Source organism: Condylura cristata, unplaced genomic scaffold (assembly GCF_000260355.1).
Source record: "Condylura cristata isolate star-nosed mole 26May11 unplaced genomic scaffold, ConCri1.0 scaffold00022, whole genome shotgun sequence".
NCBI classification, from domain to species: Eukaryota; Metazoa; Chordata; class Mammalia; order Eulipotyphla; family Talpidae; genus Condylura; species Condylura cristata.
Window position 1 is genome coordinate 12,114,379 of NW_004567123.1, and position 13,617 is coordinate 12,127,995.

Here is a 13,617-nt window from a genome sequence, read left to right on the forward strand (position 1 = left end):
ACACTGCTGAGGGGAGCAGCAGGCGGGTCAGGAGAGGTCTGCCACGCCATGTGGTCACCTCCGGGGCAGGCGGGGTTCGAACTCATGCTGAAGTGGCTTAAGCTTCTTAGTGCTGTGCTTTAACCCGCTGCGCCACCAGGGAGGGCCTGATCCCAGTTATTTTTCACACCTCTCAAAGGTCAACAGAATAATTATTGGAAAATAGGTATCTACTCTCGTACTCCCATTAGTTAGATCAACATGAAATAACAGAGAATTCTTTTTAAAGATTTATTTATACATACAGAATTGGATGCAGGGGTATGAGAGGATTCACCAGAGACAGAGTGGAGAGCAGAACAAGCAGATGGAGGAATACACTGCTGAAGGTAATAGCGAGCCAGGCAGGAGAGGTCTGCTTTGCCATGTGGGCCACATCCCTGACAGGGAATCGAACTTGAGCTGAAGCTGCTGCGGCTAGCTTCACAGTGCTATGCTTTAGCCCATTGTGCTACCAGGGAGAGCCCAAGATCTGGAGGATTTGAGAAAATGGAGACATGTAGATATTAAGTAAGCATTAAACCAATTAATCATTACATTAACCCCCATCATTTGCTAGCCAGGAAATGCTCCTATTGGACCTCAGTAATACTGGGATATTGGGTAAACAGAATCATTTTTAGCCAAAATGGATACAGTTACCTGGTTTAATTAAAGTAAATCTAAAATGATAAAGTACCTCCTTTGTCTTTAATCCCATGATGCATTAAGCATAAAGCGCTTATTTCATTCTAATCTGGGACAATTTTTCTAAGATTCACAATAATCACAATGCATGCTATGCTCCACATGAAGAAAATATTCAGTACATTTTCCTAAATATTACTACTTCAGATTGTAATTTAATTCTGAATTTTAGTTAAGTTACTCATCATTTTAGTATCATATCCTTTTTAAAAACTGCTGTATTTCCTAAATGTTGTTTTCCTAAAAGTTATAGTTCAGGAAGAAACTGACAAGTATTGGTTGTGTCATTGATCAGGAGCAGATACACTTGAGCAAAGATGCCATCTGTTAAAAAGTACTTGACTTAATCTCAGGTTACAGAGCTAAAGGTGCTAAAGTTACCTTATGTATTTAGAAGATTGGATACAATGTCTTATCAATGGCATGTTCTAAACATTTCAGTCAAGGTGTTTGGTGAACAAAAATGCTACCTGTCAATACAAACCAGCTGACACTGGTGCAGCCACTGTTCCTCCTTGCCTCTAGGAACTAACCCTTACTGTACGTCTTCCCTCATTACTTCAGATCATCCAGTGACTCCCTCAACTCAAATGATCCAAGGCTTAGTGGACTTTACAGTGAAATTTATAGTGGTTTTTCTGATTGACATTCTCCAAAGATGGAATGTGAGCATGTTATGATGTATAAAGGTTGCAGTCAGTGAGTAGGTTACCAGGACACTTTAGAAAAAGAAAAGGCCATAAAATACTTTCACTTACAAAGTAGTGCTTATTAATCGTGAGTTTGGAATGTGGGGAGAAATAGTCCCTAATACTGGGAATAACATATACATAGGTGAAACTTTCATCATTCTCTTTATTTTTAATATATATACAGAACACAGACAGTTTTAGGTATTTAGTACAGAGTATATTTTCACCTTCACTAAAAAGGGAAGAAATAAGTAAAAATGCTACTCAGATATTCTTGTAGTGTCATTCACACAAAACTTCCATAATGTAAGACTTCAGCATATTAAAACTCATGTGCAATTGAAACTCATTCTTGGTGTATTTCACAGATGATGAGACAGTTCTTATCCTTCACTGATTAGAAAGGTACTTAAAAAGTAGATCCATTCATATCAGCATAAGTCTTTAAGCAAAACTCTGAGGGTCCCTTAAATAACTATAAGTCTTTAGAGGTAATCTAGATTCAAGTTCCCAAACCCAACTCATCATTAAACACAGACTTCATGGGCCTCTCTTCATACTACTGTCTAAATCAAAGACAGGGAAAGTACCTATTTTCAAGTACTCACTAGCTTTGTTACTCTAGCCAAGTTACTAGCTCCAATTTCATCATGTAAACTGCTAGGGCAGAATTATTAGTTAAACACTTTAGTATTCAGTGGTTCACCACATAAATGGAAACTATGAAGTTAGAACTAGAATCCTTTTACTGCAATTGCAGTCCTTGCATGCCTTTCCCTGGCTCAGTTGAAATGCCATCACTTACATCCTACTGGAGTACAGAACCTAAATTGTTAATGCATCTTTATGGATTGCCATTTTATTTTTTTGTTAAATTTTTGACTATAACTTTTATTTTTTTTGCACCACCAGCGTGACTAAAACTTTTAGACTTCATTATTCAGAGAAAGTATGACTGGCTATAAGAAAATCACATCCATGCATGAGTGTTTCCAAAGACTCATACAACTTTTCCAGGTAGTCCTGTTGTTCCTTTCCAATTGTTAACTAAAAATTCTGAATTTATGAATTTCCCAGGCTGACTTTTTGCTATCTCTTTGAGCCTAAAACACATCTCTTTTTGTCAGTTCACTTTGCAACGTATTATTACAAAAATGTTTGACTCTTATGGTGGTGTATAAATGTAATTCAAAGGGTTTATGTTTTTGTTTTTGTTTTTTCTTTTAACTGTTGACCTATTTTTAGGTGCACTGATGCTGAAGGACTATGAGCTTTCAGAAGTTCTGGAAAGACTATAAAGTTCTGATTGTTATGGTGCCTGTAGTTGGACTCATACACTTGGGGTGGCACAAAATCAAAAGCAGCCCTATTTTTCAAGTACCTAATAACAACAACGTTCCTGAACCAGATAGTCTGGCACTTGCAAATCCCCAGAAGAGCCGTGTCCAGGGGAGATAGCAGACTTGCAGTCTTCAGGTAAGCTTGATTGTTTGGTTAGGAAAACCAAATGGTATGTTTCACCAAATGGAAAACATGATCATTAAAAAAGCAAGGTACTCTGTCACACACACACACAAAAAAAATCCTTAAGTTGCTGAGATGGAAAAATGCACAAAAATATGTAAAAATAAACTAATATAATTTTTTTAAAAAATCCTTAAATTGATAGGTAACTTGTTTTTCTTGTGCCCCACTGGCAAAATATTTTTCTACAGTTGCTTCCAGAAAAGTTTGTTGCAACAAAACCTTTGACACTTGGCAGTTTTTGGATGAAAAGAGAAATGGCAGTCAGCCTATATTACTTGTTCTGGACTTTCTGCACGGCAATTTTACCAGAATCATGCACTTATCCAAAGAAGCAGTCTTCTTTACTGTAAATACATTCTAGCTCTTACAAATCTGTTACTTGCAAAAAGAGGTTCTTTATTATTCTAATATTTTCGAAGGCAAAACTAATTGTATTCATCATTTTTGTATACAAAATAATATGTTACTATTATATTGAAATAAGAGGATCAAGTTATATAATTCAGATTTTAGAATCCTTTTTCCATAATTCCAAAACTCAGAAATCCAAAAAGTTTTGTCACAAATGCTTTGGTAACAGAACCCAATGTTAAATGACATATAGCAATATGCAGTCTTTATGTCACTGCAGAAATTGTTTGATTATTAATGTTATACTATGCTATTATGGCTATTAAACACTATTATTTTCATTATGGATGCTATACGCTGCATTTCTAAAATGTAAGAAACTCATTTGGCCCCAGATAGAGAAATATCCTCTAATTGCGGAGGATGTTCTATTTAAATGAAACTTATGACCTTCAAGTGAGTAATAGTAGGCCTTAAACTCCTCACAGAAGAAGAATCTCAGATTTTATTTTTTCACATATAAAAATAGTACTAGTTAGAGGGAATGCAAAGTTGAGATTAGGAATTACACTAAAACATTAAAGTAAATGTAAGTGACTTTAGATGCCATTGTTACAGTAGTTTTACAGTCAAAGTTAGAAGGTAGAAGCCACTATTAACAGTCAAGCATGCAAAAGCAGATACTAACACAAACAATGGGGGAGCAGAAATAAGTTAAACACTGCTTCTTAACAGTTGAAGTCTACCAAAAGAATGAGCCTATTGTCGTCTTTCCATTTACTTTTTATTATGAAAAATTGCAAACATTCCCAAAACAGGGAGAACATAGTATATTATACTAGTGAATCCATAGCTAAACTTTAAACTTATCAACATTTTGTCAATCTTTTGCCTTTCCCTCTCCCTTTTAATTGTTAGACTATCTTACAGCAAATCTCCAGCTTCCATATATCTATTCTTAACAATTAAGAATAAACATTATGTGATCACAGTGCATTATCACACTGAAAAAATTAATGGCAGCTCCTTACTACCATTTCATAGCTAGGATTGTATTCATATTTCCCACTTTGTCCCCCAAAAGTCTCCTTTTATAGGTGACTTAGGGTCCGAAGTCAATACACAATGTACTTGACAGATGTTTCTTGGAGCTGTTCCATTTCCCTCCCCAATATGCCTTTTTAAAAATTGTCCACATTCTGAATTTAGTGGATTTAGTCCTTATTTTATCATTAAACAAATTCCTCCCTCTCCCATATTTGCTATAATTAGTAATTAGGTAAGGAGACTTGTTTTGGCTCTGTTTCATTTTCTTTTTGGTCTACATCATACTCTGCCAATTCTACTTCAATCTGACTAGTTAAGTTAGTTTTACTTATACAGATACTACCCAAGTGGTTACCAAACTTGAAATTATAGTTATCCTGAAATTAACTATTAATCAGCTGAACCTTCGCCTTTAACTTACTTAGCTTCAACAGCCTCATGATCTGAAATTTTGATTCTTTCCATATATCATTAAAATGTCAGAACTTTATACCTTAAGTCACATTATGTAGCCTTATTAAGGAAGCTGATACAAGTGCCAGTGCAGTTGGCATATATGATAACTAGTTAAACTTACCAAGGTCAAGCTTACAAATCAGACCATTTAGAACAAAGACTAAAAACGTGAATATTTAGTCTAACTTGATTTACATTTCTCATTTTATAGAGGGTTTTACCATAAAATTCTGTTTTCTAAAGAAGAAACAGAACATTAAAGTACTAAACTGCAATCTAGAATATTTTGAAATTATTTCTCTACATTGCTTTATTTTTGTTTCTTACAGAAAGCAGCAGCTTTGAATCTGAGCTTGATATTGAAAGAAGAGATGAAAAACACCAGTTGGATTAGAAAGAACTGGCTTCTTGTAGCTGGGGTTTCTTTCATAGGTGTCCATCTTGGAACGTATTTTCTACAGTGGTCTGCAAAACAATCTGTGAAATCTCAGTCTATAGGCAAACAGAAGAATATCGAAGAATGAAATAAAATTAATATGTCATTAAATCTCTATATACTGATTACCTTCATAAATATGGAGCTGTTTAATTTTATAGCTACATATTTAGACTTTTGTTCCTAAAGAATAATTTTTTTCAAATGTTACAATCCATGACAAAATGCAATAAATAGATAACTGGTTAACAAAATAAAAGCTGTCTTTGCAAATTACTAGGTCAAGTAAGATGTCTCGTTTAGAAGCTAAAAAGCCATCGCTGTGTGAAAGTGAACCACTGTCAAGCGAGAGATTCAGGACCACACTTTCTGTCTTTAAAGGAATTGTAACATCGTGCTATGGCCCGACAGGTCGGCTGAAGCAGCTGCACAATGGCTTAGGTGGCTCTGTATGTACAACTTCACAGTCATCAGCTCTGCTTGCTAATCTTTCCGTCACCCATCCTATTTTAAAGATCTTGACAACTTCCCTGCAAAATCATGTGTCGTGCTTCAGTGATTGTGGCTTATTCACAGCCATTCTTTGCTGCAACCTAATTGAAAATGTTCAGAGAATAGACTTGACACCCACCACCATCATCAAATTAAATAAGCATCTTTTGAGCCTCTGTACCAACTATCTCAAGTCTGAGGTCTGCTGTTGTCGAATCTCAGTTGACTTTAGTAGTACTCATCTGCTCCTTTGCTTGGTGCGCAGTATATTAACCAGTAAACCTGCCTGTATGCTTGTCAAAGAGGAAATAGACCATATTAGTACTTTGATTTTGAAAGCCTTTTTGCTTACAATTCCAGAAAGTGCCAAAGACCACATCATTTTAGGAAGGACTATCATTGTACCTTTAAAAGGTCAAAGAGTTATAGATTCTACTATATTGCCTGGAATACTTATTGAAGTATCAGAAATTCAAATGATGAAGATAGTACCTATTAAAAAATCAGAGACCCTGAAGGTGGCCCTCTTTTGTTCATCTTTATCTGGTGACCTTTCTGATACTGGGGAAGGAACTGTGTTGGTCAGTAATGGGGTTTCTCTTGAAAATGCAGTCCTGGAACAGTTGCTTAATCTAGGAAGGCAGCTAGTGAATGATCATGTAGATCTTGTCCTGTGCCAAAAAGTTATACACCCATCTTTGAAGCAGTTTCTCAGTGTGCATCATGTAGTTGCCATAGACAGAGTTGGAGTGGCTGTTATGGAACCCCTGAGTAAAGCAACAGGTAAAAAGCATTCTTGACTTTGGCCCTTATCCTTAACAAATAACATTTTCCTTGAGCAGAGCTTTTCTTACTTTTTGTCACTGCTAACATCTTGAAAATTTTTAGAAGATGTCAACCTCTCCAAGTTTGAATATTATGTTCAGCAGCAAAAGTGTTTTTTTCTGAAAAAGATGCTATATTATTCACTTGTCAAAAACAGTGATTAGGGCTATTCTCTATGTGTTTTTTTAGCATCAAATGTACTACACTACCTGTCATAGTCTAAAACTTCATCTGCAAATACTTTATAGATCATGGAGAAATCTAACATCTGCATAGTCATACAACGTTTTTCATACTTCAAGTAAAATTCTATTTAGTTTTATGAAAGTCTCTGATCATGTCATATTCAGAAAGTAATTTTATAGATAGAATATTCCCTCTTCACTTATGTAATTCCAACAAACAGCTGTACTCTGCCTAAATAGTGGTTTTTAATTATGTGAGTGTGCTCTAGCTCTAAATAGCTCAACTATTTCCAGATGAACTCCTTGAAAACTGGCTTCATCTTTTATTTTCAGCACTTAAGACTAATCTGATCTACAATGGGTATTCTCAGATGCTTGCTGAATTGACCATATGTTTAGTAACCAAGAAATTCACTGTATTTCACTAACTTAGCAAGTATAGGTTGATAATCTGTTAGAGCCAATGAAAAATGACAAGGTGAAGAATTCCTGATTTTAGTCACTATTAAATAAAATGTTGACAGCCTATCAGATGATTATTTCATTCTGATTGCTGTTTTTTAAGTTATTAAACCAATGTTACCATTTGCTATATAGTCTGTAAATCATGAAAAAGGAATATTATATATGCTAAGTGTTGAGTACATAAAATGAAAATTATGGAAATAGTTCTGTAAAATTCATGTTGATATGGATCAGATGCAAATATTTACTGGCTTTTCATAAATCAGGTGATTTCCAGCTAATGAATATTGGTTAGCACACTTTTAAAATGTAAAGCATTTGCCTGTAGAAAAGATTGAAATTGGGAACTGACTTTCCATGCCAGTCCAAGGTTGTTATTTACCTCTAAATAACCAGACCTTTAATTTTAGATCTTTGGAGTAGAGATCTTTTGAGATAAAAGGAGGTGGGAGGGTATGAGAATGGAAGCAAGACTTTAGCAGGCCTATGGCTCAATAGACTTAGTATGTTAGGAACATACCCATCTTCCCTGGCTTATCTAGATTAATGTTACTTCCTTCCTCCCTCTTGAAAAAAAAATTCCTATTTTTTGGTGATGGACTTTTAAGTAGTTAATTGTTACTGTGCTTGGGCCACTAGTGTATCAGAAGGTTATCATGATTTACAGAGCATTTTTCACATTCAATTTGGTTTGAATTTTTTGTAAACATTATTACCCCTATTTTGCTCTCTTATGGGGAAATCCACCCAGAAAAATGAAATGACGTAGATCCAATCAACATCCAATGACTAAGATCGTTTAAACCAGATCTCAATATGGGTTGTCTTTTCCAGCATGAGATTATGAAACATTAAAGCTTTCCCCCCACCCTCCTACACCTCAGCTTAAAATGCGTATCACTCATGTATTCCTTAGTTTTGAAAGCTTCAGAAGTCAAAAGAGTGAAATTGTTCGGTAGTTATTTTCAAGGTTCTTACACTTTTTATTTTAGCTGGAAGTATTTTTAGCTGGCAATGTTTTAATCCCATTAGCTTGCAAGAAACTGTCTTAAATGTTAGCTAGGAATCTGGCATAAAGGGATGTATTACTCAGAATTAGTTTTAATTTTAGGACTTCAAAGTAGCATTTTTTTCTACACAAGTTTGGTGTACGAGTTTCTTTTCATACAACAGAAATTTGGGAAGTTTTCAAGACTTCCTGACTTCTTGTTTTCTCCTGTTTTTACTAATTTGTGTATTGGAAATTTTCCTATTTTACCTATACAGGAGCAAAAATCAGAAGAATAACAATGAAATCAGAATGTCACAATTTATGTAGGCACAGTTTAATTTAAATAACTTTTGGCATACAAACAGTTGGGGGGGGAATTACAAAACCAACTATATTGCAGCTTCGATAGCTTAATTTGCATGTTTTAAGGTGAAGATAATGCCTTAAAAAAATTATCCTCTGTATTTACATCATCTTTATATTAGTGGGGTTAACTTTGAGTCGCTGTTCCCTTAATAGGTTTCCACGGCTCCTAGACTCCTGAAAAATGTAAGCAATATTAACTGTGCTTTTTTTCTGAAGAAGTCTGTTGGCCAAAAGACTTTGTTTACTAGCAGAATACTACCTATTTGGTAGCTTAAGATGTACCTTTCATAATTTTTTGTGCTTCTGGAACTTTTTGTATTGACTAGGAAGAAACAATTTTAAATGATTATATTTTTTGTTCTATAAACTGAAAAATAGGAACACAGCCTATTGCTTCACTGGACTCAGTCTCTCCTAGTAGCTATGGAAGTGTGAAAGATTTATGCTCCACAAAATTTGGCTCCAAGCATTTTTTTCATCTTCTTCCCAATGAAGCAACTGTCTGCAGCTTGCTTCTCTGCAACAGAAATGATACTGTCTGGGATGAGCTAAAGGTAAGTAATAAACTTTGAATTCTGTATCCATGGGCTGAGGCAAAGATTAAATAGTCACTTAGAAAGACACTAAGTTTTTGTATATCAATGAACTATTTTTTTATAACTTTACATGGTATCAAAAGCACAAACTACAAAAATGAAAGAATTAAAATTATCAGTTCATTTAATTGTCTGAAAACAGTAGACTTGGCATGTGTACCATTTAGTATTTCTAGTATTTACAAGCAATCTGAGGTGAGCCTTCCTTGAGAAATTAACTCAAAATGTGTATTGTTTGATAACAAATATATATGAGTAATTCAGTAATTCAGTGAGTTATTTAAGTATACCCACCACCTGCCTCAATAGAATTTGTTCTCTAATAGCAGTAACACATGCATAATATAAGGGAAGTGTTAACCTATGATATAGGTCATATAGGCTTGAGAATTCAGGTATATTCAAGGAAATTACCTTGGAGAGTATTAAGGTTTTAGTGTTTTTCTTCTAACTATAATAAGTATTGCCATCCTATCATTTCCATAGCAACTTTGAAATAAATCCTATACCATTTAAATAATTTTTTAATTTATTTATTTACGCATACAGAAATGGGGTACAGGCCCGAGGTGCAGGGGCGGTGAGAGGATCCACCAGAGACAGAGTGGGGAACAGAACAGGCAGATCACTGAAGTACGCTGCTGAGGGGAGCAGCGATCAGTCAGGAGAGGTCTGCCGCCCATGTGGATCACCTCGGGGGCAGGCGGGGATCAACTCATGTGAAAGTGGCTTTAGCTTCTTAGTGCTATGCTTTAACCCACTGTGCCACCAGGGAGGACCCTAAACAAATAATTTTTAAACAATTTTTTAGTAAAAGTACTGGTACATATTGCTGAGCCAGATACTAGGATTTTACCCATTTGTAAATCTTAATTTGATAGCCAAGTGTATATGAAAGTATTAATCAGGTTCACAAAAACAAAACCTGTTTAAAATACTTTTATTCAATCTCTGATTTTTAATATTCCAAAATGTATTCACATTACAACATTGGCAACAAAGATTTGTTTCTTTGCCATTAAAAGTAGGCTCTTTGAATTCTTTATCTAAGTTGCCTTAGGATAGGACATGGTTATATTTCTTTGTGCATCTATATAAGTGTCTGATTCTGATGATGTGTTTCTTTTTTTTTAGCGCACATGCCAAGCAGCACTGCATGCTTTGCAGTTAACAATCAAGGAACCGTGCATGTTGTTGGGAGGTGGCTGTACTGAAACTCATTTGGCTGCATATATCAGATACAAGGTAGGGTACATATTCCTCAGATTATCTAAATTCTCAGAAACATTAGTTTTATGAGATAATAATCCAAATCATAATACCCTGGAGACTTTAATGCTCAGTTTCTCAGTAGTATAACTTGAAAGCATTTTTGAAAATAACGTATATAAATACAGAATAATATCTTTATTACAATGATTAGTATATAAATTATCTAATCCTTTTGCAAATGATCACATTCTTAGAATATTATCTAATTTCATTGCATGTTGAAATGAGCATTCTGTTCATGAGAGTTCTCAGAAATCTAACCTGCTGTGGTACAGCCATAATTGATACTTACATTGAAAGTTTCAAGTCTTCAAAATACTTTAATGCCTTTTAGATCATTAAGGAAATACTTTCATTTACTAAAGCATTCCAAGTATTGATTGGATTCTACTATAATTTTAATTGGTATTCATTTATAACAAATGTTAATTCTATTAGACAGACTGTGTTTGATTAGGAAATTCCATTTTGTGACAATTATTAGGTGAATTTAGTACATTATAATTCTGATTGATTATTTTGTAAATACTGACCTTCTTTATTTAAAAATGAATAGAAAAAGGTATGTGTTTTCCAAATACTTAGAGTTGATTATTGTGTTGGACAGGAATGTTATCAACAGATATTGCAATACTGCTAGCTAATGACTAGGATTGGTGAGAATATAAATACCTTTTATAGAAATGCCCTGCGCTGCTTCCCCAAATAATTTAAAATGTGCTTAATCAGAAAGTCCATTCATGAAAAGTTATCAGTATAAATAAGTACTTCTTTTGGGATATAGTCTTCAGGAGCTGCATCCTGTGTGCATTGATGAGTGAATGAGTAAAGAAAATGTGAAATACCGACACACGCTGGTATTAAAAATGGAATGGAACCTTATCATTTGTGATAGCAGTGGGTAAACTATTCCCCTTTCACACAAACACACACTGGAATATTATTCAGCCACAAAAAGAAGGAAACCTTGCCATTTGTGCAACATAAGTAGGCATCAGAGGAATTATACAAGTGAAGTAAGACAGAAAAAGATAGTGTATGATCTCACCTATACTTGAAAACTTAAAAACAAAGATAAAAAGACCTCACTGACACAGAAAACAAATTGGTAATTGCCAGAGTCAGGGGTGGGAGGGTTTACAAGGTACAAACTTAAAAACAAATAAATGATGGGGATGTGAATACAACATGTGACCTGTAGCCAATAGCACTGTATTTCATATTTGTAAGTTAGGAAAACTTTACTCTTAAAAATTTTCATCACAAGGAAGAAAAATCTTATAACTGTGTTAGCTAGACTTATTGTGATGATCATTTCACTATGTGTATGTAAATATCGAATGATTATGTTATATACCACAAATACATGTTAATGTCAATTGTGATTCAGTAAAATGTTGTTAGATACACATTGTGGTAAACAAAGTTAGTGCCAATGTATTGATTCTGAGTAGACAGTGACATAATGTATAAATGGGATAGAATAAGCTACAAAGTGTTTTGGAGGAGGAAGATGCCTGGAGTAGGATGTTGCAGTAACAACATCATGTGAAAGAGATGGTGGGGGAAAGGAAGATCTGCAACAGAGATGCTCTCATCTGATTGAAATTTTATAGGAAAAAAAATACCTTAAAATGGCCACTGTTTTCAAAAGTTGTATCTCTTAACAATAATTCACTTATTGGTTTGTAAATGTATTATTTTTCTTTCTGTCATGAAATTTATAAGACAAACATTTTAGAATCATGGAACCAAAAAAATATTATCTCTACCTTATTTATTTTTTTAATATTGATATGAGAATTATATATGACTCTTAATGTTCTTTGTCTTAATAATAAAATGTATTGTCATTTAAAACACATCTCTAAGGTTAAGAGGACTGTAAACTGGTCAGCTAACTCATACATATAGAAACCCCTAAATAAATGAAAAAAATAGCTATATGAGTAAGAGTTGGATCAAATACTTTATTTTTTTCTGAAACATTTTTATAATTTGCTCAATATGTGTTTTCAATGGTTTTATCACTCTTTAGATTTGTAATGAGCCAGAGAACATTCTCAAAGATAATGGATGTACTCAAATAGAACTTCAACTAATTGCTGAAGCATTTTGCAGTGCACTGGAATCTCTCGCTGGCTCTTTGGAACATGATGGAGGTGATATTCTCACTGATATGAAGTATGGACACTCTTGGTCCGTTCAGGCAAATTGTCCCTCTGTTGACTGGCAAGATTTGCTTTCAAGATGTGGCTGTGGACTATGCAAAAGCCAGGAAGAGCTTAGCTGGTCTTTCTTAAGGAGTCCTCACAATTCTTTTATGCCACAAACCTGCCTTCCACAGGAAGCTGTAAGCTCAGCCACCAACCTAACCTTGGACTGTTTTGCTGCTAAGATTAGTGGCCTACAAGTGGCTGTGGAAACTGCCAACTTGATTTTGGACCTTTCATATGTCATTGAAGATAAAAACTGATGTAAGAGAACACTATATTCTATTATAAAGAAAGAAAAACTTAAAAACCACTCAGGTGTCAAGAGAAATACTGAACAAAGTTGTTGTCTCCCAAATGCCTGTTCTTTATATTTGGACAGGAGATTCATAAGATTATAGATTCATTTTCTTATGGAAAAAAGGTATGATTCTTGAGTGAAAATACTAGAGAATAATAAAAATGTGAAACATTGTGATTAAAGATATTGTAGTTATCTTAGGGATTCCATACATACCACTGTACATTGTGTCACTGGTATTATTTTTACATCACTCTAAGAATATACAGACATCTACACTCCAGTTAAAGTACAAAATTAAATTCCAATGTATCAAAAAATACATATTGCTCAATCCAAAGAAGTGCTCAAAATGCACATTTAGTAAATTCACTTTCCTCAATATTCTTTGTCTGAAACTATGTCATTCATGTCAGGTGTTGTAAAGCCTGGCTTAATTGCAACTGCTAATTTGTAGCACAGTTTTTGAATTTTTGTCATTTTGAGAAAATGTGTGATTAGAAATAAGAATAGGTTTTTATAGTTACTAAGGTAGAAACAACTTTGTAATCTCTTCACATTTAAAGCAGTAGGAAATACTAGTTTTTCAATGAACGGAACAGTTCTCAATTTTGGCACTGTTGACATTAAAGACAGGTAAATATCTGCAGTGTTGTGCTGTCCTGTGCATCACCAG

The 13,617-nt window shown here is 34.3% G+C and overlaps 1 protein-coding gene across 1 annotated transcript; it reads left to right on the top strand.

The window, feature by feature from the left end:
- The first annotated feature begins 5,131 nt into the window (after positions 1-5,131).
- Positions 5,132-13,115, top strand: MKKS (McKusick-Kaufman syndrome). The gene is made up of 4 exons (XM_004687169.2): positions 5,132-6,510; positions 8,938-9,113; positions 10,290-10,400; positions 12,466-13,115. Exons 1-4 carry the CDS (start codon positions 5,526-5,528, stop codon positions 12,901-12,903), a joined length of 1,710 nt encoding a protein of 569 aa, XP_004687226.1. The 5' UTR covers positions 5,132-5,525; the 3' UTR covers positions 12,904-13,115.
- Positions 13,116-13,617: the final 502 nt, after the last annotated feature.

Coding starts and splice junctions, on each gene's coding strand:
- MKKS (XM_004687169.2), top strand. CDS start 5,526: ATGTCTCGTTTAGAAGCTAAAAAGCCATCGCTGTGTGAAAGTGAACCA. Junction 6,511..8,937: donor ACCCCTGAGTAAAGCAACAG/GTAAAAAGCATT, acceptor ACTGAAAAATAG/GAACACAGCCTATTGCTTCA. Junction 10,401..12,465: donor CTGCATATATCAGATACAAG/GTAGGGTACATA, acceptor ATCACTCTTTAG/ATTTGTAATGAGCCAGAGAA.